General features: G+C 38.5%; 1 protein-coding gene across 1 annotated transcript; it reads left to right on the top strand.

The window, feature by feature from the left end:
- The first annotated feature begins 5,811 nt into the window (after positions 1-5,811).
- LOC129684812 (fibrous sheath-interacting protein 2-like) lies at positions 5,812-26,774 on the top strand. The gene is made up of 9 exons (XM_055618059.1): positions 5,812-5,910; positions 6,264-6,389; positions 7,038-7,199; positions 7,654-7,743; positions 8,067-8,206; positions 9,106-9,247; positions 9,841-9,951; positions 10,404-10,521; positions 26,557-26,774. The coding sequence occupies exons 1-9, from the start codon at positions 5,812-5,814 to the stop codon at positions 26,772-26,774; spliced, it is 1,206 nt and encodes a 401-aa protein (XP_055474034.1).
- The last annotated feature ends 15 nt before the right edge of the window (positions 26,775-26,789 follow it).

Raw genomic sequence — 26,789 nt, 5'->3', positions numbered from 1 at the left:
GAATCTAAGAACACATCAAAGATATCATGCACTATGAACAAAAAGGCTTCATCCCAGGCATGAAGCGGTGGATCAATATACGGAAATCCATCGATATGATCCACCATATTAACAAACTGAAAGAAAAAGACCACATGATAATCTCCTTAGATGCTGAAAATACATTTGATAAAATGCAACTTTCACTTATGTTTAAACTCTTTGAGAGATCAGGGATACATATAAAGGCAATATACAGCAATCCTATAGCCAATATAAAAAAAAAAAGTAGAGAAACTTAAATTAAACCCACTGAAATCAGAGACAAGGCAAGTCTGCACACTCCCTCCATTCCTCTTTAATATAGTACTTGAATTCCTTGCTAGAGCTGTTCCTTACAAAGCAGCAGTTATAACAACTGCATGGAACTGACATAGAAACAGAATGGTGGATAAATGGAATTGAATAGAAGACCTAGAAATAAACCCACACACTCATGGACACCTGATTTTTGACAAAGATGCCAAAAACAAACAATGGAAAAAAGATAGCATCTTCAACAAATGGTGCTGGGCTAACTATATGTCTACATGTAGAACAATGCAAATAGATCCATACTTATCACCCTGCACAAAACTAAAAGCCAAGTGGATCAAAGACCTCAATATAAACCAGACACCTGAATCCTGTTAGAACAAAAATTGGGGAAGAGCCTGGAACTCATTGGCACAGGAGACAACTTCCTGAACAGAACACCAACAGCACACCCTCTAAGAGCAACAATAAATGGGACCTCAGGAAACTGAAAAGATTCTGAAAACAAAGGACACTGTCATCAGAACAAAATGACAACCTACAGATTGGGAAAGAATCCTTACCAACCCTATATCTGACAGAGGGCTAGTATCCAGAATATATAAAGAACTTAATCTAAACAGAAACAAATCAAATAACACAATTAAAAAATGGGGTACAGAGCTAAACAGAGAATTCTCAATAGAGAAACATCGAATGGTAGAGAAACACTTAAAGAAAATCTCAACATCCTGAGTTATCAGGGAAATGCAAACTAAAGCACCCTTAGATTTCACATTACACCCATCAGAATGGCTAAGATGAATAATTCAAGTAACACATACTGGAGAGGATGTGGAGAAAAAGGAACCCTACTCCATTGCTGGTGTGAATGTAAAATTGCACAACACTTTGGAAATCAATCTGGTGCTTTTTCAAATAGAAATAGTGCGCCCTCAAGACCCAGCTATACCACTCCTTGGCATATATCCAAAAGATGCTCAAGCATACAATAAGGATATTTGCTCAACCATGTTCATACCAACTTTATTCGTAATAGCCAGAACCTGAAACAACCCAGATGTCCCTCAGTTGAGGAATGGATAAAGAAATTGTGGTACATCTACACAATGGAATACTACTCAGCAATTAAAAACAAGGAAATCATGAAATTTGCAAACAAATGGTGGGATCTAGAAAAGGTCATCCTGAGTGAGCTGTCCCAGAAGCAGAAAGACACACATAGTATATACTCACTTATAAGTGGATATTAGTCATATAATATAGGATAATCATGCTAAAATCTGTACACGTAAGGAAGCTAAGCAAGAAGGATAAACCTGGGTAAGATGCTCAACCTTCAATCAGAAAGGCAAATGAGACTGACACCGGAAGAGGGAGAAAACAGGGAACAGGACAGGGGCCTATCACAGAAGACCTCTGAGAGACTTCACCCAGCAGGGTATCAAAACATATGTTGAGATGCGTTGCCAAACTTTGGGCAGAGTACAGGAAATCTTATGAAAGAAGGAGAAGATAGAAAAAGACTTGTAGGAATCAAAGGGAGCAATAGAACCAAAAAATCTGGACACAGGGATCTTTTCTGAGACAGATACTCCAAGCAATGTTAATGCATGGAGATAACTTAGAAAGCCTGCTCAGAAGTAGTCCAAGGCAGCTCAGTATCCAAGAGTGTTCCCCAATAATAAGACCAGTGACAATCTCTGAGATGAATTCATGGGCTCGCTCTTGGATCACCTCCACCTCGGGGGGGGGGGCAGCCTTGCCAGGCCATGAGGAAGACAAAGAAGCCAGTCCTGATGAGACCTAATAGACTATGGTTAGATGGAAGGTGAGGAAAACCTCCCCTATCATTGGAGTAGGGGAGGAGCATAGGAGAAGAAGAGGAAGGGAAGGTGGGATTGTGAGAAGAAAGGGAAAGGCCTACAGCTGGGATGCAAGGTGAGTAAACTGTAATTAATAAAATAAAATAAAATAATAAAATGTAGGGGCTGGAGGGCCAGCTCAGTAGCCAAGATACTCCATGATCTTCCAAAGAACCCAAGTTTGGTCCCCAGTACCCACACTGTGTGGCTTACAACTGTTTATCACTTCAGCTTCAGGAAATCCAACACACTCTCCTGGCCTACTTGGGCACCCATACGTGTGTGGTGTACACATGCACATATGAGTGCATGTTTGCATGCACATAAGCACATACACAGAAAGATACACATATGCATATCTCTTTTAAAGTTTTAAGATAAAATAAATGAAGTCAAATTTTCCATAGCCTCTTAAGGATCTCATTCATTTCACTTTATTCCTAAGGTGTACTACTGTTTTATATTATTACTGTTTGTTTTAGTTATCTTTGTGTTAGTTAGTTATAATTGTGACAATATATATGAAATTCATCAACTTAAAAAAGACTTCAGTTCGTACTCATTTGGCAGTGTGTCATTTGGGGCTGTAGTGAAGTAGTATGTTATGTCAGGGCATGTAGAAGAGAAAAGCTGTTCTCCTCTGGCATTGTGGCCAGGAAGCAAAGTATGCAGGTATGGCCTCAGTGACCTACTTCCTCTTACTAAACCCTGACATTTCCACCATCCCCAGTCACACACAATGCTGGAAGCCAAGCCATTGGTACATGTCCTTTGGAGCACAATCATATCTAATTATTTCATAATGACTATCCATAAGCATGATTTAAATGTCAAGTGTATCATTTTGTACTTTTTGTTTTCACTCAGTGCTATTGTTTTCCTGAGGAAAACATTATATTATGCAGGTACAAATATTTTAAATGGTTGAAAAGGCATCAGTATAACTTAAATTTTATTTATATGATCCTCTGATGGTAGGTGTTTAATGTATCTCTATAACTGTAAATTTATCAATTTCTCCTTTTATTTCTATTGCTTTCTGCTTCGCATTTTGGGAAGTTCAATCATCTAGCATATTAGATGCTTAGAATTATAATATTTTCCTGGTAGATCTTTTTGTAGTTACATAATGTTTTTCTCTGTCTTTAACAATTAACATATACTTTAATATATTACCAAACCCAATTTTTATTGCAATTTGTTTTGAATATACTTTCCTGTCCTATATTCAATTTACTTATGTCACTGCACTTATGAACATCTTTAATAGAAAATATACAGTGTTATCATGTTTTTTCATATATTTTGCCTATCTCTGTCCCTTAATCGTTAGGTTCAGACAATTTAAATGTAGTTATTGACATGTGAGAGATTAAATCTTCTATTCATTATTCATTCCTCTCTGCCTTCTTAATTTCTTTTTGGTCTCTTTCTCTCATATTGCTGTAAGTTTCTTAAACACTCTTCGGGTAACATCTTAATTTTTGACGATATTTTGAATTACCCTATCATATAGATTTTATTAATTGCTATAGTACTTACAACACCCATAAAGGCTATTGGGTTGATATCTGACAGCTTTGAGGGTTTTGTTTCATTTTATTTTGTTATTAGGGTCAAGGTTTCACTCTGTAGCCAGGCTACCCTGTAAATTCTTATGTAGTTTAGGCTGGCCTTAAACTCATGGTAGGTCTCCTGTGCTTTCAGCCCAAGTGCTTCTGTTACAGGCATGAAACACTAATGTGAGAAATATATTAAGTGCAAGGCTGAGTTTTTGTCAACTTGACACAAACTCAGATAATATGGGAAGGAACAAACTTAACTGAGAAATAGACTCCATCAGATTGACCTGGAATTCTGTGAGACACGTTTGCTTGTTTAATGGTTGATGTTGGAGGGCCATGCCCACTGTAAACATTCCCACCAGGCCTGTGGTTTTGGTTAGTAAGCACCATTCCTCTGTGGTCTTTGCTTCAGTTCCTGCCTCCAAATTCCTGCCCTGGTTTCACTTGATTGACACACGGAAAGCTGTAAGCTGAAATAAGTCTCTTCCTCGGTAAAGTTTTTGTTTGTTTGTTTTTTGTTTTATTACAGCAACAGAAAGCAAACTAGGACATGTGGTTATTTGAACTCACATCTTCAAGCTAACCAACAAGTCAATGTGGGGAAAATTGTTCCATGATTATTTACTTTAGGCTGAAAATTTCTCTTCCTATTTGCCCATTGCTTTTCATTTGTTTTTGAGGTAGGGTCTTACTCTGGAAGGCCCAGACTGAACTCAAATTTTTAATAATCTTCTGCTCCCACCTCTCAAGTACTAGGATTATGTATGTGTGCCATCAGCAGTTTTGTTTTTTGCCTTTGTCACCAACCAGGAAGTAGAAAAGTGTCTCTTGCTAAGAATGTAGCTCAGTGTTACAGAATTTGCCTAGTGTGACCAAAGTCTCTTAAAAACACAACAAACAACCTGGACATTGTGTTGTGTTTCTGCAATCCAATCTTTCAGGTGGCTACGACAGCCGGATCTGTGACATTGAGGCCAATCTAGGCTATGGAGTGAATCCCTATCTCCACAAAAGTTCTTTTTATGGACTAACTTATCCCAAGACTTGTCCTTTCTGTTGTCTTGATGTAAGTTCAATGTCAATAATTTATTTATCTTAACCTGTTATATGTTAAATACCCCAGTCCAATAGTTTCATTTTTCCAACTGCTATCTGGCCATGCTGCTGGTAGGTTTTTGAATTTGTCCCACAACTGTTTTTTTCATCTTGGTTGGCATGTAAAACAGTTTAATAAATTGATCCATATACCTCTTGGTCTGAAATGTCTGTTTTAACAAAACTTGTGTCCCAAATAGGACTGGATATTCACATACCTAGGGTTATAGGGACAGACAGAGAAAGCTAGGAATATGACCCTCATAAAAAGCACACAATTGTTCAAGAACCTGGATGCTGGTTGAAAATAAGTGATAGCTTTGGTGCCTTTGGTGAGGGGCATTCACTTCAGAGACCTGTGGAATTCCATTCCTCAACTACCCACCCACCCACCCACCACTGTGGAACTCTTTAAGGGCCTTTGAGACTTCTTTCCCTACTCAAATCATTCAAGCTGCTAGGCTTGGGTGATGCACACGTGCTCCCAGAGAGGAACTGCGCCCTTGTCTAACTACCACCACCACCACCACCACCAGAGATGACGTCTATTAATGCGACATCCATTTAGTTGACGTCCACTAGGACGACATCCATTGGAACAATGTCTATTGGGACAGTGTATGAATGTCTGTTGGGGTAGTGTCTGTTGAGTGTCTTTCTTTGCAATGTCTTTAGAAACTAACAATGGTTGAAGCAATATCCATTAGTGCTATTTCTATTGGAGCCACATCTATTGTGGAAACTTCTATTGAGGTCACCTCTGCTGGTGTGACATGCTTGGGAGCGACACCCATTGGGCGTGGCCTTGAGGCGCTTACTGAGGACGCAAGCAAAGCAGCATTGTGATGTGAGCGTCCTTGCGGCCCTGTTACCAAGGGTCTAGAGCCGTGGCTCAGTCTTGTTCAGGACACTGGAGGAGACGGTCGCAGGAACGGAGGCTAGGAAACAGTCCACTACCCCAGCCCCCAGCTCTTGGGGGCTGACGGGTAGACATGGACTTGTACCTAAACAACTGTTTAAAGGTTGCTGAAGCTGCTGTAGCCAAGGGGGTTTCCGGCAACCAAAAAACAGAGCAAAACACATGTAGTACCGTGAGTGGTGGACCCTTCTTTCTTGCCCAGGGCAGGTTTCAGGCCATCAGGTAGAATCATGGGGATAGAGTCTGAGGTGCGGGAACAGGGCAGAATTTCTTTTTTTCTTACTATGGTCATCTTCTGAGGAGTGCAACGTGTGATACAACGTGTCACTGACGGATACTCTTGGGCAGGAACCAGAAGTAGGGTGGTGGCTTAGGAAGTGTGGAGGTAAGGTCGTCTTTGTTCACGTCCAGGCACTTCCTTCCACCCACCTGCCTGACAACTTGAGCTGTACTATCAGGTTGAAGTGTGAGGCAACTGATGTAAACTATCTGAAAAGAGAACAATTTCCATTTTCTTTCCCACAGGTGAAAGAGAGACCTACCATTCCAAAGATTGGGCCATTTCGTCTATTGGATTTACCCCTTGGGGCCAAACTGCCCATTATCCCAGGAAGTACTAATATATTCTACACAACAAATTTATGTGAAATGGTAAACTATGTTTGAACGGTGTTTAAATGGTTTGCTTTACACTTTGTAGCTGTTAAATTTGAAACATTTTGCTATGACTGCACTTTGTGTATCACCTTCAGTTTCACACAAATGGAATTAAATGAGCTGCTATTTTTTTATGTCCTTAAACTCACTTTAATGACAGAAAGCCCCCAAAAGAGCTGCAGTCACTCTGTCTAGACATTCTCCAACCACAGTGTCAACTTGAAAAATTGGTATGTTTCTTGCCTACTCATATATGGCATGTTGATTTCTGCTTCTGTGCCTTGGTCTGCCTGGCTCTGAAACCTACCATGTACTCTCCTCTTTCTTCTGACAGTCTCTCCTAACTTGTGACTACATGAGCTAGACTGAGGTTGAGGTTGTAAGTAGATTAGGTACCGAGTTCATAAATAGTATTCCATGTGCCACCTTCAATGTAAAAATTAGACTGGGAAAGAGAGTGAATTTGAAAGAGAATGTATTTACCCAGATCAGCCCAATACATATTCTCACTTCAGTTTCTGCTTATATATTTTGTTTTAAATGAACTTTCTAATTATTTCAATAAACTAATGTTTTAAAGTGTGATTTCATGAATTTTGCATTTGCAATCATTTCAAATCTGTGTTTGTTTGTTTGTTGCAGCTTTTCCAGCCTTCTTTCGATTTTAATCTTAATGACCAGTACTGTAAACTAATGGAAACCACCTACATAAGTCTTCATGATCCACACTTAAAAGTAAACTTTAAACGAAAAGACATTATCAAGATACTAAGAAAAGGAGGATACATCACAGGCAATATTAAAGTGCGTTGAGGGTTACTTGTGACCAGCAAAATGTAAATATGTGTTAGGTGCTTTGATTCCCATGCTAACTTCTAGTTGACAACTAACATATCACAGAGGAAAGTCTATATAATGTTCAGTATCAGGTGGCTTTTCTATGTTAAAACTACTTTCTATTTCATAATTATTGGATGATAAAAAATAATTAACAAAACGTTTTTGGTGTGTAAACACATTGACACATTTATTTTCCTTGTATCCCTAGAAGCAATTTTTTCTTTGAATTCTTAGTGAAATATTTAGAAATATTCTGGTGGTTCAACTGTCTAGAGATTCTGACTACAAAATTACTACAAAATGCGTTACTACACTTGACCATAAATCTGTTAATAGAATGAATGTTCTTATTCTTTCCTCTAAACGTGTTGTAATGTTTTAAATTTTATACTAATGTTTTTCATTTGTGAATTCATAGGATATATGTTCCTTAAAAGAGCTGAATAAATACAGACACTATCTCACAGCTTTAAAAACTGACTTTGAACGAAAGTATATAAGAGAACAAGTAAGTTAAACACATAAGCCCATTTTGTTTGGGACTCATAAGAAAATTCTCTGAAAAGTTATGCTCTTTGCACAATATTTCTTTAAAATATTTCAGGAATGAAGTCTATATAAAGAATTTGTAAAACACAGAGTTCTTATTTTACCAATATAAAGTTTACTTTATGGGAATGGGCCTCACAAGACCTAAAATTATGTTAGCAGAATTAGCAGTTTCTAAAACTCAGGACATTTACTGCTGCTTAAACTTTAAGAAAATATATCAGAGGATAGATAGGTTTATTTCTGGTAAGAATATAACGTCCAATAATTTTTTTCTTGCAGAAAATTATAGAATATCTGGTAAGAAAACTGAATGAAGAGAGACAAGCCCGTGACGACAATGCTACCACAGCTGAATTTCAGCAGTGGCTGTTACAGCAGAAAAAACTTAACGCACATAAAGTCCGATTATTGAAACTCAGGTAGAGTCAGAGTTCATGTATATTTCATGGACACGTTATAGACATCCACAACAGCAAAAACATGGGCATGAACGAAAGTGCTAGATATATTTAAGGCCCTCAGAGTTTTCAACATGGAGAACTAAGAGTATATCAAGGCAGGCTTAAAGAGATGGCTCAGTAGCTAAGAGTACTGTCTACTCTTCCAGTGGACTAGGGTCTGATTCTCAGTATCCACATGGTGGTTCATAACCATCTGTAATTCTAGTTTTCTTCTGGCCTCCAGAGACACTGCATGCATGCAGTGCACAGACTTACATGCAGGCAAAACACCTATCACATGATTTTACATATATGTATGTATTTGTGTATGTATGTATGTATACATCAAGAGGTACAGAGATTGGGAGCCTTGATAGCAATGCTGGGAAGAGGAAGGTAAGTTACTACCTGAGAAATTGGAGCCACCAGGAATCCAAGAGGTAAGTCAAAGTGTTATAGAAGTCCAAAATATTAATCAGTGATCTTGTGAAAGCCAGGTCTCTGATACTAGAGGAAGAGAGAGTGTTTTAACACATTTTTAACTTAAGTTTATTTTAAAGCCATAGTGAAAAATAACTACTTTAATGGATGCTAATATAAGCATTATTTGCCTCTGCCTTCCACTCTCTTCCTTCAGCTACTAAGCACACATTGCCATTTAGAGATCAAGCCTTGGCCTTAGAAGGTAAAGGGCAAAACTATAGAGGGGGAAAAAACTTTATCCTAATTGAAAGCCTGTTGTTCATTATCTGGCTCACAAAGTCCATACATTCATTTCATGCTATACCAGAATGCATGTGGATAAACCAGAGTTGCAGAGTGGCAGGTATCCTGAAGGAAATATCCAAGTGACATGCCTTTAATTCACTTTTACTTAGACATTTACACATGATTAAAAAAGAACTAGACAAAATTGAAAACACCTCGGGAAGACGGAATACACTACAGTTGAAGGAAGAAGACAGAGAACATTGGGATAATGTTACGAAAGTTCTTAATGTACGCACACAAGTTGAAGAGGTGAGCATCAATAAATTTTGCATGGAAAATTTGTACGGTGGTTTTATTTGTAAACAGGTTTAACAGGTTCACCATCTCATGTGTAGTCATTTCAATTTAGAGAAGAAGCCCAAGTCAGTCAGATGGGTTTGTGGGTAAAGGCACTTCCTATACAAGCCTGATGACCTGAGTTCAAGACTCAGAACATATGTGAAATTAGAAGAGAGCTCATGCTATACTTGCTCTTTCATCTCTGCATGAGTTCTGACATGGCTGTATCTTTAGTTTCCCTGTCTGAATACCTTTATGAATATCAGGTTACATTTCCTATATCCTCCCTGAATTCAAAAAAACAACAGCCTTTGCCAATATCTTTTGAGATTCATCTTTAGAGTCATGTTCATGACATTTTTTCATTTCACTGTATCTACTAGGACATTCCCAATGAATGTCAGATAAGCACATTCAAACCCCTATGCAAGATTTCCTTTATCTTTAACCTAAATGTTGTGAGGTCATTGATTTGATCTAATTTGTTTGTTTCTTGAAGAAAGAAAAAATACATTTAAAATTAAACAGACATATGCTGACAACTGTAATGGCATGTCCCTTAGGAATTTCAGTTAAAGGAGATGACACTTCTGACAAAGATCGGGGAAGAAGCTCAGAAAGAGAGAAGAGTTGAAGAACATCGTCGGAAAATCCGAGATGAAGTTAACAGAAAGGTAGTCAGCTTTTGCTCGACTTGGGCTGTTTCAAGAAAGTCTTTTGCCATATTTTTATATTTTAAAATATGAATTTTCAGAAGAGAGTTATTGATGAAGGGGCTCATTTGGCCCAAATCTGTAATTCAACAATGAGTACCCAGAAAATTAAATTAGATTGAGTTCTGAAAATATGCTTGACCTAAGGAGTAAAAGGATGGCCTAGCATGTACAAGACCCTAGCTTTAACTTCCAGTTGTCAAAGAGCTTGTGCACATACACATGTACACACGATTTTATGCTGAATCACAAAGAAAACCTGTTTCATACTTTTCTTTAAATTCATTATAAATTTAGATAACTCCAGATAGGAACAAAGGTCTACATCATCACATTTGAAATAATCTGTATTGTATTTTTCTTAACACATGTTTATATTTAAAACATATTTAACATTATTTAATATTTTATAGAAACAAGTAATGCTACAGAAAAGGATCGCCTACCATTTAGAAAAACTGCAAAAGAAAGATAGTAAAGAAGAAAAGCTTGAAGCAAGATTCCCTGAAAGAAAAAGACATTCTGAATCAGGTGAGACAGAGAGGAGAGAAAATAAAAGGCAAGATTAGTGGAAGCTAAACAGCGATATGTTAAATATGTCTTTATAAACACATCTTATGCTCACATTTTTTTTTGTTGTTGTTGTTTTTGTGGTTTTTTTTAAAGGCCCTCAGAAAAGAAAGTACTAAGATACCACAATGCTTGTGCCAAGCACTATGTGAGGCAGTTTTCAGCTCCAGCTCCAGTTAAAGAAAACATATGCACACACACAAATGGCTAACAAATAGGTAAACATGAAGTTTAACAAAAGCCAATAAGAGGAGATAGCATGTACACACAGGGAAGAAATGCAGGAAAGCAAATGAGAGAACTAAGTTGAAGCAGGCATTAAGAAAACATTAACAAGTGAAAAGTTTTTAAAAACAAGCCAGTAAGACAAACATATTCACAGAAATTAGACAAAGGGATAAATATAAATATTGAGAGAGAATTAAAATGTACAAAGCAAGGAATAGGAAAAGGACAAAAAATATGAAAAAGAGAAAGCATCTGGCAGACAAAGGTGATACAAAAAATAATGAAGACAAGAAGAGAGAAGAAAATCAGAGGAATCCAGCATTAATAGATTTGATTGTTGGAGTGGGGAGAGATGAAGACAAAAAAGAGGTAGGAGGGGTAGAGAATGAAGAAAAGGAGGCAGGCAAGGAAGGAAGAGATAGTAAGAAAAGAGTAAAAGGATTGTGCTTGTGAGAGATGGGGTATGAAATAATTAGTAAATTCCAACACACTCAGGGAAGGTGTACAGGATTTATCCAAGAGACTTCAACCCTACAAATTTTAGGAAGTGAAGCAGTGTTTTTTGTTATTGTTGTTTTTCTTTGTTGTTTAAGTAAGAAGGAAAAAGGTAAGGTGAAGAAAATGGGGACTGTAAGTTACAAAAGGGAAAAGAGCCTGGGGGAAAGGGAGACAATAATCCTTAAAAAGGGCTAAGGAGAAGAGACAGCATGCTTGTTATCCTACCTGTGGAGAAGCTTGAAATAAATTACAAAAGATGTTGTCTGAAATAGGAAGAAAAAGAAAATGAGGTAGGAAAAGAGGAGGGAGAGAGGCAGGAAGGAGGATAAAAGGAAGGCAAAAAGAAAAAAAGAGGAGAATGAAAAGAGAAAGGAGATTTAGAGAAGATAAAAAGTGGGAGGAGGAAGGGAAAAGAAGTATAGAAGATAAAACAGAGAAAGAAGAAAATACGGTAGATACAGGGACAAGGGTGAAAAAGGAAGAGAGGAAAAAAGAGGAGGGAGGATTACAAAGAAGGAAAGGGAGGGATGAAGGGACTGGGAAGAGGGTAACAAGAGGGAAAAGAGAAAGGAGGGAGGGGTAAAGATATGCACAGGAAAGGGTAAAGGTAGAGCAAGTGGAAAGGAGGAAGGGGAAAGATAGGAGGAATGAAAAGTAAAGATGGGAAGAGGGTAAAAATGGGAGGAGGAAGATGAAAAGGTAGGAGGAGAAAAGAGTAAGATGGGGAGAGGAAGTAGTAAAAATGGAAGGAAGGAGGGCAAAGATGGGAGAAGGGAGAGGTGGAAGGAGGACAAAGAGGTAGAAAGAAAGGGAAGTAAAGACTTGGGAGAAACAAAGAGGAAGAAAGGAAAACTGAGAAAAAGAGGAAAGGGAGGGAGAAAGTTCAGAAGCAAGGGAAATTAGCAAGGAAAAGAAAGAAAGAAGAAAAAGCAAAGAAAGCTGAAAGAAATTAAAGAAAAAGAATAAATAACAAGGTGAAGAAAGAAGGAAAATGAGTTTTAAAAAAGTAGGAACAACAACAACAAAAGTGTGAGAGATGTGAAAAGGAGGAGCCGGTAAGAAATTCAAGCCTTATTGGGGAATTGGGTATCAGCTTTTAAAAGACTAAAACATGATATGTAGACAGATTAATAGGTCTGAATTTTACGAAACTAAACAGCATAGCAGGAAAAGAGAAAACAATCAGAAACAAAAAAAGAAGAGAGAAAAGTTTAAGAGGAGGAACTAATAAAATATTGGCTCATAAAAGGAAAAGGAAGGAGAAATGGAGATGAAGAAAAGTCAGGATCTTACTGGGGCTAAGTGCCTAAGTGTCTCCTGCTTCAATCTCCCATCAGAACAGGTGGTCCTAACTGCCTTTGGTGTGTTTGGGTGGAATTGGGGACAAGACAGTTAGAGCTACTTAAGTCTGAGAAAGGGTACTGAAAATTGACAGCTGTCAGGGTTCCTATTTAGAGGTCTTTCTGATGAATGATCTATGGTAAAAGTTAGAAGGCCCATTTCAACTTATATGGACAAAACTCTGGGGTCTGATGGATCTCAATCACAACACAAAGTATACTCAGAAGTGACGAAATCTAAGGCCCTCCAAGTTTAAACGACCACATAAGTCACTGAGTTAAGGCTTTACTGTGGAGCTTTAATGGCCTGGGTGGTAGAGGCCAAATAGATTGTAAACCTTGAGGAATATAATGAACATGTATTTGGAGTTCAAATGTAGTAAAACTAGGAGGATAAAGAAACTCTAAGGACTTTGTGTATCAACACTTTGTGGATGGTTCCAAGGAAGTGCTTGGAGAATTGGAGGGTTGGTCATACTTAGAAAGTTGTTTTATGGAAAAAGAATTTGCTTTAGAAAGGAATGAACATTAGAAGAAGCTTCAGACAAGCGACAATCAAAGCTCCTGTGAATATGCGAAGGTGTGTACCATGGTGAAGCCCATTCCCCCAGTGTTAAGCCCAGTTTTACTGCAGAAAATGTAGAACATCTTGTTATACTGTCCTTCTCAGATATGTTTTAGGAATGAGAACCCATTAAATACTGATGAGATCATCACTGTATCTCTGAAAGTTGAAGAGGGCCCATCTTCTTTACAGTAAGGGCAGTTTTTGAGCTTCTGTGAAGAGATTCTTGAAAGTGAACTAAAGAATTTGAATGATTACTTACTTGGTCTTTAGTTGCTAACAACTCATTAAAGAGAAAAGGTCTCTCACATAATATCTAATAGGGACTGACAGCAGAGTCATGGGCTAGTTTCTTATTGGAGCAGAGGCAAGGGGTAGAGAGGTCAGGAGTGGATAACTTCTTCAGTCAGTTTCATTACATTTTATTGAAGAGTTCATTACTTTGTTTTACTTTTTTCAAAGACTGAGGTCTCTAGACACAATGGTATGAAATCCTTTTATAAGACTGTATTGGCATGGAGGACCAAAAGGGAATAACTTAGAATCAGTGTAGATGGTGACTTTTGTTTTTGATTTACTTTTAGGCTCTGGTTAAGGCTATTAATTGTACCAGTTGAACCCTGGTCTCTGGAGGGAGAGCTTTCTTTTCAAGGGTGTCAATAGGATTACTATAGCAAATCTTGTTCTGTAGGCCCATGTTTAAGAAAGGAACTCCCATCTGTAAAGAGAGCCAAATCAGCATTTGCCAAGGAAATCATCTTTCCTTGGAGGACCTTGGTTTGAGGACTTAAGAAGTCATGCAAGTCTCTAGATAAGAGTTTAAGAGGGAATGCAAAGGAGGAAGGCAGGAAGCAGAAAGAGGAGGTGAAGGAAGACAAGAATATTTTTAAGGGATCAGATTATAGGGGATCAAAAACTAGGAAAGAGGGAGAATATGAGAATGAAAGAGCCCAAGAAGACTTTAAAAGTACAAGATGGGGGTAAAACTAAGAGCCCATGCCTACATAAATAGAATACATTTAGGTAGAAGAGAATAGCTAGGATGGATGAGTAGATGACAGACAGGTGGAATAAAAAATAAAAAAAATAAGATTTAGAAGGATGCTTGAGTACAGAATAGTTTGATAGAGAATATAAGTATAGGAGAAAAGAGGCGATATAATTGTGTCAATTCAGAAGTGATTTGAAGTGTCAAGAAAGGAAAACTATATATGACAAGATGGACAGGTAAGTGGGGAAACAATGAACATAAAACAGAATTTAAAAGATATGTCTCCTTAAAGTCTAAAATAACATGCAGAAGGCTTTCAACAAAGGATACAGATAAATGAAAGAATATATTTTAAAGGAACTTCAAAAAATTGAATAAAATAAGTCAGAGGAATATGAAGGATGGAGTGCAAGAAGAAAGAAAGGAAACAGACAAGAATAAAAGAATGAAATGGTGTGAGAAAAGACAAGAAAAAAGTAATAAAGGATGGAAGAAGGAAGGGAGGATGAGAAAAGTTTGAAGTGATAAGTGTAGAAAACAGCCATGTTATCCCTGCTTAATATCATACATCTAAATCTATTCAGTTTTCTGCAAATTTTATAACTTCATTTTATAGACAGCTGAATAATATTCCTATATAGAAATGTATGTCTTTTTTTTTTAATTTTACTACTGGTTACATTTTATTAACTCTGTATCCTAGCTGTATCCTGTTCCCTCATTCCCTCCCAATCCCATTCGCCCTCCTTTATCTCCTCCCTGCTCCTTTCCCAGTACACTGAGAGGGGAGGACCTCCTCCCCTTTCATCTAAACCTGTTTTATCAGGTATCTTCAGGACTGGCTGCAGTGTCCTCCTCTGTGGCCTAGCAAGGCTGTTCCTCCCTCCGGGTGGGGGGTGTCAAAGAGCCAGCCACTGAGTTCATGTCAGAAATAGTCCATGTTCCCCTTACTAAGGCCCCAACTTGGATAGTGAGCTGTCATAGGCTACAATCTGAGCAGGGGTTTTTATCCATACATGGTCCTTGGTTGGAGATACAGTCTCATCAAAGACCCTTGTGCTCAGATATATTTCGTCCTTGTGGAGCTCCTGTCCTCTCCAGGTAATATTAACTCCCCCTTCTTTAATATGATTTCTTGCCCTCTGCCTGACCTCCCCTATCAGTGGACTTGGAAAGGTGCAAGGAGGAGATTAGGGATGAAGGGTGGGATTGGATGAGAATGAGGGAGCATGCTACAACTGGGATACAAAGTTAATAAACTGTAACTAATATTAAAAAAGAAAAAATTAATTAAAAATAAAAAATAATAAAGTATTCAAACCAGATAATGAGGAAAAAAAGCAGAAAAGAGAAAGATCAAAACCAGAAAAGTTTACAATCGTATATCTGTATCAATATCGACACTTTTGGAGAAAAACAAAAACAAAAACAAAATATTGTGAAGGAAGGGCCAGTAAAATCTATTTAAGAGCAATGGCTGAAGAAAGATGGAGGGAAAATGACTGATTATAAAAGACTGAGAGATGATAGCATTTGAGAAGAAAGAATAGCACTCTAGACAGAGGCAAGACGATCACATCAAGTCTCAGGATAGCCTAGTTTACATATAAAGGTCAAATACAACCTGGAGCTACAGAAAGGGAGAAACACAGGAAGGAAGGGAGGAAATGCTAGAGAACCAGAAAAAAATCTCTTTGTAGGTCGATAGAAAATGTAACTATCAAAAAAGCAGGAGAGGAAAAGATTTTTTTTAATTCATTTCTTTATTTTTTTGTGATTACAGTTAATTCACTTTGTATCCCCACTGTAACTTTTTTTCTCATGCCCTCCCAGTGCTACCCTCCCTCCCTCATCTCCTCCCCGGCCCCTCCCCAGGTCCACTGATAAGGGAGGTCCTCCTGCTTTGACCTCTGACCCTATCCTATCAGGTTTCATCAAGAGTGGCTGCATTGTCTTCCTATCTGGCCTGGTAAGGCTGCTCACCCATCAGCAGGAGGTGATCACTGAGCCAGCCACTGAATTCCTGTCAGAGACAGTCCCTGTTCCACTTACAAGGAAACCCTCTTAGAGACTGAGCTGCCTTGGGCTACATCTGTGCAGGGGGTCTAGGTTATCTCCATGCAGAGTCCTTGTTTGAAGTATCTGTCTCAGAAAAGACCTCTGTGCCCTTTTCAGATTTGTTGCTCCCCTTTCAGAGTTCCTGGCCACTCCAGGTCTTCCTATCTTCTCCTTCTTTCATAAGATTCCCTGCACTCTCCCCAAAGTTTGGTAATGAGTCTCAGCATCTCCTTTGATATCTTGCTAGGTAGAGTCTGTCAGCTGCCCTCTGTGGTAGACTCCTGTCCTATTGCCTGTTTTATCCCTCTTGTAATGATTAAGGATTGATCATCTTACTGAGGGTATTCTTTCTTGCTTAGTTCTTTAGGTGTACAGATTTCAGTATGCTTATCCTATATTATATGTCTAATATCCACTTATAAGTGAGTATATACCATGTGTGTCTTTCTGCTTCTGGGATACCTCACTCAGGATGATCTTTTCTAGTTCCCACTATTTGCTTACAAACTTCATGATTTCCTTGTTTTTAATTGCTGAGTAGTATTCCACTGTGTAAATGTACCACAATTTCTGTATCCACTCCTCAGTTGAGGGACACCTGGGATTTTTCCAGATTTTGGATATAACAAATAAACCTGCTATGAATGTGCTTGAGCAAATGCCCTTGTTGAATACTTGAGCATGTTTTGGATATATGCCTAGGAATGGTATAGCTGGATCTTGAGGAAGCACTATTTCTAATTCTATGAGAAAGCACCAGACTGATTTCCTAAGTGGTTGTACAAGTTGACATTTCCACCAGCAATGGAGGAAGGTTCTCTTTTCTCCACATCCTCTCTAGCATGTGTTCTCATTGAGGTTTTGATCTTAGCCATTCTGAGGGGTGTATGGTGAAATATCAGGGATGACTAGGGATGTTGAACATTTCTTTAAGTGTTACTCTGTAATTCATTATTCCTCTATTGAGAACTCTCTGATAGCTATGTACCCCCCTTTTTTTTAAGTAGTGGAATTCTTTTTTCTTTTTTTTTTAATTTTAATTTTCTTTTTAGTTACATTTTGTTAACTCTGTGTCCCAGCTGTATCCCGCTCCCTCATTCCCTCCCCAACTCCACACTCCCTCCCTGGTCTCCTCCCTGCCCCTTTCCAAGTCAACTGATAGGGGAGGACCTCCTCCCCTTTCATCTGACCCTGTTTTATCAGGTATCTTCAGGGCTGGCTGCAAAGTCCTCCTCTGTGGCCTAACAGGACTGCTCCTCCCCTGGGGGGGGCGGCATCAAGGAGCCTGCCCTTGAGATCCTGTTAGAAATAGTCCTTGTTCCCCTTACTTTGGAAAACTACTTGGTTACTGAGCTACCACAGGCCACATCTGAGCAGAAGTTCTAGGTTATATCCATTGATGGTCCTTGGTTGAGTGTCAATCTCAGAAAAGACCCTGTGCCCGGATATATTTGGTCCTTGTAGAGCTCCTATCCTTTCTATATCATACCAACTCCCCTTCTTTCATATGATTCCCTGCACTCTGCTGAGGGTTTGGTTATGAGTCTTAGTGTCTGCTTTGAAACACTGCTAGGTAGAGTCTTTCAGATGCCTTTTGCAGCAGACTCCTGTCATACGTTCAATGCACATCCCATTTGTCTTCCTAAATGAGGATTGATCATCTTCGCCTGTGTCCACTTTCTTGAATATCTTCTTTAGGTGTGTAGATTTCATTATGTTTATCATATCTTGTAGGTCTATATAAGCGAGTATATACCATGTTTGTCTTTCTCCTACTGGGATACTTCACTCAGAATGATCTTTTCTAGATCCCCCCACTTGCCTGCAAATTTCATGATTTCCTCCTTTTTGATTGCTGAGTAGTATTCCATTGTGTAAAAATACCACAATTTCTGTATCCATTCCTCCGTTGATGGACATCTGGGTTGTTTCCAAGTTCTGGCTATTACAAATAAAGCTGCTATGAACATGGTTGAACAAATGTCCTTGTTGTGTACTTGAGCAAATTTTGGGTATATACCTAGGAGTGGTATAGCTGGGTCTTGAGGAAGCACTTTTCCTAATTGTCTGAGAAAGCACCAGATTGACTTCCAAAGTGGTTGTACCAGTTTACATTCCCACCAGCAATGGAGGAGGGTTCCCTTTTCTCCACAACCTCTCCAGCATGTGCTATCACTTGAGCATTTCATCTTGGCCATTCTGATGGGTGTAAGGTGAAATCTCAGGGTCGTTTTGATTTGCATTTCCCTAATGGCTAATGAGGTTGAGCATTTCTTTAAGTGTTTCTCTGCCATTCGATGTTCCTCTTTCGAGAATTCTCTGTTTAGCTCTAGTTCCCCATTTTTTAATTGGATTACTTGGTTTGTTGCTTTTCTGCTTCTTTAGTTCTTTATATATACTGGATATTAGCCCTCTGTTAGATAAAGGGTTGGTGAAGATTCTTTGCCAATCTGTAGGCTGTGTATTTGTTTTGATGACAGTGTCTTTTGCCCTACAGAAGCTTTTCAGTTTCATGAGGTCCTATTTATTGATTGTTGCTCTTAGAGCCTGTGCTGTTGGTGTTCTATTCAGGAAGTTGTCTCTTGTGCCAATGAGTTCTAGGCTGTTCCCCACTTTTTTTTCCAACTGATTTAGAGTATCTGGTTTTATGTTGAGGTCCTTGATCCACTTGGACTTTAGTTTTGTGCAGGGTGATAAATATGGATCTGTTTTCATTTTTCTGCATGTAGACATCCAGTTGGTCCAGCACCATTTGTTGAAGATGCTATCTTTTTTCCATTGAATGGATTTGGCTTCTTTGTCAAATATTGAGTATTCATAGGTGTGTGGGTTTATTTCTGGGTCTTCTATGCAGTTCCATTGATCCTCCTTTCTGTTTCTATGCCAATACCATGCAGTTTTTATTGCTGTTGCCCTGTAGTACAGCTTGAGATCGGGGATGGAGATACCTCCAGATGATCTGTTGTTGTACAGGATTGTTTTGGAGATTCTGGGTTTTTTGTTTCTCCATATGAAGCTGAGAATCTTTTTTTCAAGGTCTATAAAGAATTGAGTTGGTATTTTGATGGGAATTGCATTGAATCTGTAGATTGCTTTTGGCAGGATGGCCATTTTCACAATGTTAATCCTACCAATCCATTGGCATGGGAGATCTTTCCATCTTCTGATATCCTCTTCGATTTCTTTCTTCAGAAACTTGAAGTTTTTCTCAAACAGGTCTTTCACTTGCTTGGTTAGAGTCACACCAAGGTACTTTATGTAATTAGTGGCTATTGTGAAGAGTGTTGTTTCCCTAATTTCTTTCTCAGCCTTTTTGTCTTTGGTATACAAGAGGGCTTCTGATTTTTTTGAGTTGATTTTGTATCCTGCCACTTTGCTGAAGGTGTTTATCAGCTGAAGGAGTTCTCTGGTTGAATCTTTGGTGTTGCTCATGTATAATATCATATCATCTGCAAATAGTGACACTTTGACCTCTTCCTTTCCGATTTGTATCCCCTTGATCTCCTTTAGTTGTCTTATTGCTCTGGCTAGGACTTCAAGTACTATGTTGAAGAGATATGGAGACAATGAGTACCCCATTTTTATTTAGAATATTTCATTTTTGCTGTTTAAATCCTTGAGTTCTTTATATATTCTGGATAGTAGCAGTCTGTCAGATATAGGGTTGGTGAAGATACCCTCCCAATCTATAGGTTGTCGTTTTGTTCTGATGACAGTGTCCTTTGCTTTACAGAAACTATCTAGTTTCATGAGGTCCCATTTATCTCAAGAAGTTTTAAGTGTACAAAATGTGACAAAACACAACAAATTGAAAGAGTAAGGGAGGGTAAAAGAAGATAAGGGAAAATGATTCAAGGGATGCCTGTAAAGAGTATAGAAAATTAGCTAAAGTGATAGATTTGACCTTAAGTGTCATGAAATATGAAGGCATACAACACAAGAAATACAATATAAAGACATGTGATCCAGATCCAGAGATTTTCAAATAAAAATGTACATGTTAAATGATAAAGTATTTTTTAAAAGTATGCCAAATAAAAGCCATGCATGATAGCTCACACCTTTAATCCCAACACTCTAGAGATAGAGATAGGACATCTGTGAGTTTGAAGCTAGCCTGCTCTATAGAGATCCCATCTTTAGGAAAAACAAAAAGGAAAATTATGCCAAAAGAAGAGAAAGAGAATACTGAAAGAGATAAAAGAAGGAAATAGAAGGAAGGATGAGGTACAGGGAGAAAAGTAGATATGCAAGCACAATGTGAAGTAGGATGAGGTGAAGTAAGATTATAGGGGAAAATGAAGAAAAGGAAGAGACAAATGTTTAAATATGCAAGTCTGTGGAAAGAGTAATACTTAAAAAAGAATTTTTGTATAAGACAAAGAAGGTTAGAAAGACAGGATTAGTAAGAAAAGTATAATTGTAGAGAACAAGATAATACAGCAGTGCACATGTAAGACATAAGGAAAGTATTAGGGAAATATAGATAGAAGAACTGGGGACAGGAAGAGAGTAAGAATGACAAAAGTTTTAAAGGAGGGAGAAACTTAAAATGAGACAGTAAGGCACAGAGACTAAGACAGGGGATGTAAGAGGGGAAAGCCAATAAAAAAATCAAGGAAAATTATTCAGTGCAGAACAAAATTTTGAATTAGGTGTTGAGGTAGGAGGGAGGCACATGATTAATAACTGAAGAGACAGCCTGCAACCAGGAAAGCAAATCAACTAATGATATATATGGGAACAGACCAATAGAAAAGTGGAAAAAACAAGAGAGAAAGAAGGTAGAGGAAGAGATAAAGAGGAACTTGGGCTATGGATGTGGCTCAGTTGGTAGAGTACTTGCCTAGCTTGCACAAAGCCTTGGGTTCAATCATCATCACAGCTAGCCATGGTGGTACATATCTGTAATGCCAGCACTCAGGAGGTGAGGAAAGGAAAATCAGGACTTCAAGGTCTTTCTTACCTATGCAATGAGTTTGAGGTTAGCCTTGGCTCCATGAGGCCCTTTCTCAAATGAGGAGAAATGGGAGAGGGGAGATGGAAATAAAAGTATGAAAAGTTAAGTTGGGAAGGAAGGAAGACTGGATAGAGGGGAAAAAAGTTGAGAAGTGACAAGTTGAGGAAAAAAAAAAGCAGTAGGAAGTAATAAGAGATTAAAGGGACCAGAAAAGAAATAGAAGGAGAAAGTGAGACACGAGTTTGGAAATGAGGATAAAAAGAGATATTGAGGGAGAGACATAAGAAACAAACAGCTAAAAACACCCAGGTTATGGATTAGGAATAAAGGAAGGAGGAAAGAAGGAGACATGAAAGAAGTTATCATTGGAATAGATTGGTGGGAACACTAGAAAACTGAGAATTGGTAGAGATAATGCAGGAAAATAAACAATTTACCAACATGATGCGTGATGATGCACACCTGTGGTACCATAACACAGGGGTCTGAAGCAGAAGGATCCCCCACTTTCATACCACATGTGAGAAACAAAGTTTGACAAAGAAATGTCACACTGAGACAGAGTAATGAATAAGAAACACAAGAACAGTTATGTTCATGGTGAAATTTTTTTAGAAGTCACTATTAAAACAACAAACTGTATGGGCTCAGAATGTAGCTCTATTTCTTACCCACCTCTTCTCCTGTCATTTATCTCTCAACTGTCATTTATCATATATTTTTTGTGGCATGGTCTGATTATGTATCCTTGGGTGGCCTAAAACTCATTATGTCGACCAGGCCAGCCTCCACCTCTGCATCTAGAGTGCTGGGATTAGAGTCATGAACCACCACACACTTGGCCATTTATCACTTCCCTTCCAACAAGCTTTTACTACTGACCCTTCATCATTTCTGTTTTTTTTTTTTTGAAAATCAGTTTGATTTTCTTTTTTTCTGTTAGTTTCCACTTTCCAATCTAGCCACATGTATTCATTCATCTTTTTGTAATATTTGCCTACATTCTTCATAATCTGAATTTCCCACTATCTGAGTTAATACTTTCCTCCTACCCCTGCTCTTCTAACCGCCCTCTCTCTTACTCTCACATTATTTTTAAAGTTTACTCTTTCCCCCAGGCTTATCATTTTAACATTTTATTTCTTCCTTCACTCCTTTCCTTACTATCTTCCTGTTTATTATCTGTTACACTGTGTTCCTTTTCCCTGCAAGTCTTTCCTGACATTTGTACCCTTACTCCTCTCATATCCTTTATCTTCTTCCCTTTGTTTTCTCCTTAATTGCCTCTTAAATTTTCCATTCTTTTTATTAGGATCTGATTTTTGTTTGGGTTGTTGTTTCATCAGCTGTTTGATATTTTTCAAGTAAAAGGAAATCATGTTGAATAGCCTGATGAAACAATAACTAAAGGAACTGAACCAATAGAAGATAGATAGATAGATAGATAGATAGATAGATAGATAGATAGATAGACAGATCAATAGATAGATATAGATAGGGTGAGAGAGACAGACAGATATATGATAGAGATAGATGGATGGATGGATGGATGGATGGATGGATGGATGGATGGATGGATTCACTCTATTGGCTCACACAATAGGGACCGGGAAATCCAACAGTGAACGTCCATGTATTAGAGAGAGCGCAAACCCAGTAGCTGCTCAACTCAAAAACCTGAATGCCATAGTTATGCCAATCTGAGATGGATAGTGAGGGTAGGGCCATTTCAAAATAAGGAGTTTGTTTAAAGTTTTAAGGAAGAGAGAGAAGAAGGAAAAATAGAAGAAAAGGAGAAATTAAGGAAAATTAAGAAAGAGTTCCATGGGCTGGAGGATTAAAAAGATAATCAGGTGGAAAAAAAGGTATGTTGAAAGACAGAAGGTATGATATGGAGCAGAAAAGAAGGGGAACTAGATAGAATGATATTCGTGCTAAGGAAAGGTTAAGAAATGCAAGATATCATAAAAGCCAGAATTGATCAAAATAAGTTATTTCTAAAAAGAAGGAAACAATAAAATAAATATAGGGCTGAAAAGATGAGAAAGTGAGAGTAAAAAAGAAAGAAGGTGCAAGAGAAAAATAAGGGGGAGTTGAACCATTGTTATAAGGACAGTGGAAAAGAAGAGATCTTTGAAATAGTAATAGCACACAAAAAGTAGTTTGAAGAGACAGAGCAAACAAGAAAAGATGAAATGAGAAAACGGATGCAATTTTCTCCCCAAATATATTTTCATTATTTGGGAATTTTGCTCAATGCACCACAATCACACTTACTTCCTATTCAGTTTTCTGTTTTTTTTTTTATTTATTTATTACAATATAATCACTTTGTATCCCAATTGTAAGCCCCTCCTTCATTTCTTCCCAGTACTACCCTCCCTCCTTTTTCTCCCCTTATGCCCCTCCCCTAGTCCACTGAGAGGGGAGCTCCTCCTCCCCTACTATCTGACCCTAGGCTATCAGGTCTCATTATGATTGGTTGCAAAGTCTTTCTTTGTGGCCCAGCAAGGCTGACCACCCAGGGAGAGGTGATCAAAGAGCCAGACACTTATATTCTCTTATTAGTGGATATTAGCCATATAGTATAGGATGAACATACTAAAATCTATAGTCCTAAAGAATCTAATAAATAAGGAGGACCCTAAGGAAGATGATGAATTCTCTTCAGAATGGCAAACAGGATAGACATGTGAAGCAGGAGAACACAGGGAACAGGGAAAGAAGACAGGAACCTACCACAGAGTGCCTCTGAAAGACCCTACCCAGCTGGGTATTAAAGCAGATGCTGAGACTCATAGCCAAACTTTGGGCAGAAGGCAATCTTATGGAAGAAGGGGGCAAAAGAAAGACCTGGAGAGTACAGGAGCTCCAGAAGGAGACCAATGGAGAGAAAAACTCTGGGCCCAGGAGTCCCTGCAGAGACCAATGTTTCACCAAGAACCATGCTTGTAGAAGACCTAGAACCCCTGCTCTGATGTAGCCCACAGGCAGCTCAGTCTCCATGTGGGTTTGCTAGTAATGGGGCAGCAGGGACTATCTCTGACATGGACTCAGTGGCCATTCAGCTTTCCTTAAGGGACTGGCCACTGGGAATTTGACCAAGTTCCACTGAGTAAAAGAGCAACACAAATTGGACTTAGGAAAGCATTTTTTTTTTACAAGCTCGTCATTAAGAAGCTCCTAATACAGTTCAGTGACAAAGTGTGGCTTTCTACCTCAGATGCTAGACATTAGTGACATTGCTCCCTCTGTTCAGAACTGCTGGTGGCTGCTTGTAGCAGAAAGATTTGGTGTACACATCACATGTGAAAATCACCTCAAATCCTGTCAAAAGAAGACAAATAGTGCACCTGTAATCATTTCTCTAGGGGCTGAGGCAGGAGGATCATTAGTTCAAAGCTTGCCTGGGCAACACAAGACAAGACGAGAATAAGCAGCTGTTCTACTTCTTAAGCTTCTGTTACAAACCCAAAGACAGCTGCAGAGCTATAGGCATTCCAAGAAAGCCTTGAGCCAAATTTTTATTTTAAGTACGATGACTAGAAAATAGAAATTTGTAGGCATATTCAATTTGTTAATGATATCTGTTGCTTATAATGCAAATCAGTCTTCTGTCTTAGCCATCACATGGTGTATTACACATAATGCTGATACAAACCATGTTATGTAATCTGTTGATCATTGGATTCAACTCCATAATTACTCAGTTGTATTACTCTCTTCACATTGGTGAGTGAGCTAGCTCGCTTTGGGTAGCATACAACTCCCAAGTGCAGTTCACTATGCTGACTTTCCTATGGGTCCTGCTAGTGAAGCTGTTTCTATACTTTCCTTACTAGTGAGGTACTGAGAAGATCTTAGTCTGTGCCTCTGCTTACAGCACCCCTCACTCAGCTCAGCATCCTTGCCTTCTAGTTTTTCTGCTTTGTGACATACCCATTCATTTTTCTGGACCAGAGGTTCAGATTGCTCTGAAACCTGTTACCCCTAAGAACCTCCTGAGGATCAAGGCCAGTGCCAGTGTTATTCATCTCCTTCCTTTGCTCCTGCGCCTTTGAGACCCACAGTAATATATCATGCCACTGAAAACAGATATAATTTATTGGTCACATAAATTTTTACAGCACCAGAGTATTCTATGTTGTTGTTATCCTGGGCCTTTTTAAAAAAGCGCGACTAGGTAGTAGTCATTTTAATAGTTGACATTTTATCATTTTGTAAACTCTACTGTTAAAATAAACGTCTTTCTTATTTTTTTTAAAGCTTCTTCAAGAACCTCTAATCAACCAAGTCTCGTCAAGGAAAAAACTTCTCAAGAATCTCTGGAACATAAATGTAACTGAATTGTTATGATTAGAAATTATTAATTAGTAGGAATACTAGATTTGGTAATGATCACTTCTGCTCATAATGCAGAATAGTCCTGTATCCTTTCCTATCAAATGGTGTCTTATGAGTAATACACATGGACAGTTGTTACCATCTTCTGTACTCTAGGCCAGACTCCCTAACTACACAGGCTTGTTCTCTCCACTCTCCCAGAGCAGGCTACACCAATTGTTGCAACTGAGAAATCTCCAAACACAATTCAGAACCCCAATTTCCTCACAAATCCCATGACTGTACCCATCTCTGTACTGTTCTATTTCCAAAGAAAACCTGAAACAACTCTTTAGCATATGCACCTGTTGATGAATTCTCTGCATCTCATCCATGTTTCACCTGAAGAGCTGTCCTTCCTGATTACTAAGCACAGGTTCTCCTCATGCATATGAGGCCTGTGTCCCTGTGAACTTAAGGACCAGAACCACTGCCAGTGTTCTTTCTCAGTCCTCACCAACCCTTGTCTTTGAGCCTCTGATGCACACAGTAACATGTCACAGCAGCAAGTATATATTTGTCATTTGCCTTTCCGGGTTGTTTTGGGAAAGTCCAACTTAGTTGTTAGTGTCATTTTAACATTCATTATGTTATCATTTATCCCTCTCCACTGTTAATTTTAAAATTTTCCCCCTCTAAGTTTCTCCAACAGATTCAAGGAGATCGAGTTTCCCTGAGAAGCAGACATGTCAAGAAAATTTGGAATATAAATGTAATTGCAATTTTATCATTAGAAGTTAGTTATTTGTGGGAACTCTGGATTTGATAATGCAGTGATCTTTTCTGAATATAATGCATGAAGTCCTCTATCCTCTTGCAAAATGAGGTATTTGGGGTGATAGTGTCACCATCTCTGTTGCTTTCTGAGTTAGACTACCCTAATCAATTGGTGTTAACCCAACTGTGCTACAGAGTGAAATAGGTCTCATCTTGTGGATGACTACTCTCCAAGCCCTATTTATAACCCTAACAGTCCTTGCTACTGAACTGTCTCTTTACTTCTCTACTGCCAGTGTGATTCAGAGGCAGATCTTCAGCCTGTTCCTCTCCAGCAGCCATGCCTTGCCTAACAGCTCTGCCTCCCAAGGAGGCTTTACCTCCAACTCCATTCTTCTACTCAGAAGCATCCAGCTGTTCATCCAGCTGCTCATCCAAGGAGAGCTCCAAACACTGCTCAATCCAAACCTATAAGCTTCTGTAAAACAT

The sequence above is a fragment of the Psammomys obesus genome, unplaced genomic scaffold, assembly GCF_907164565.1.
Source record: "Psammomys obesus unplaced genomic scaffold, mPsaObe1.curated_primary_1811, whole genome shotgun sequence".
Lineage (NCBI taxonomy): Eukaryota > Metazoa > Chordata > Mammalia > Rodentia > Muridae > Psammomys > Psammomys obesus.
The sequence above is the reverse complement of the archived record's forward strand: the minus strand, read 5'-3'. Positions and strand labels throughout refer to the sequence as shown.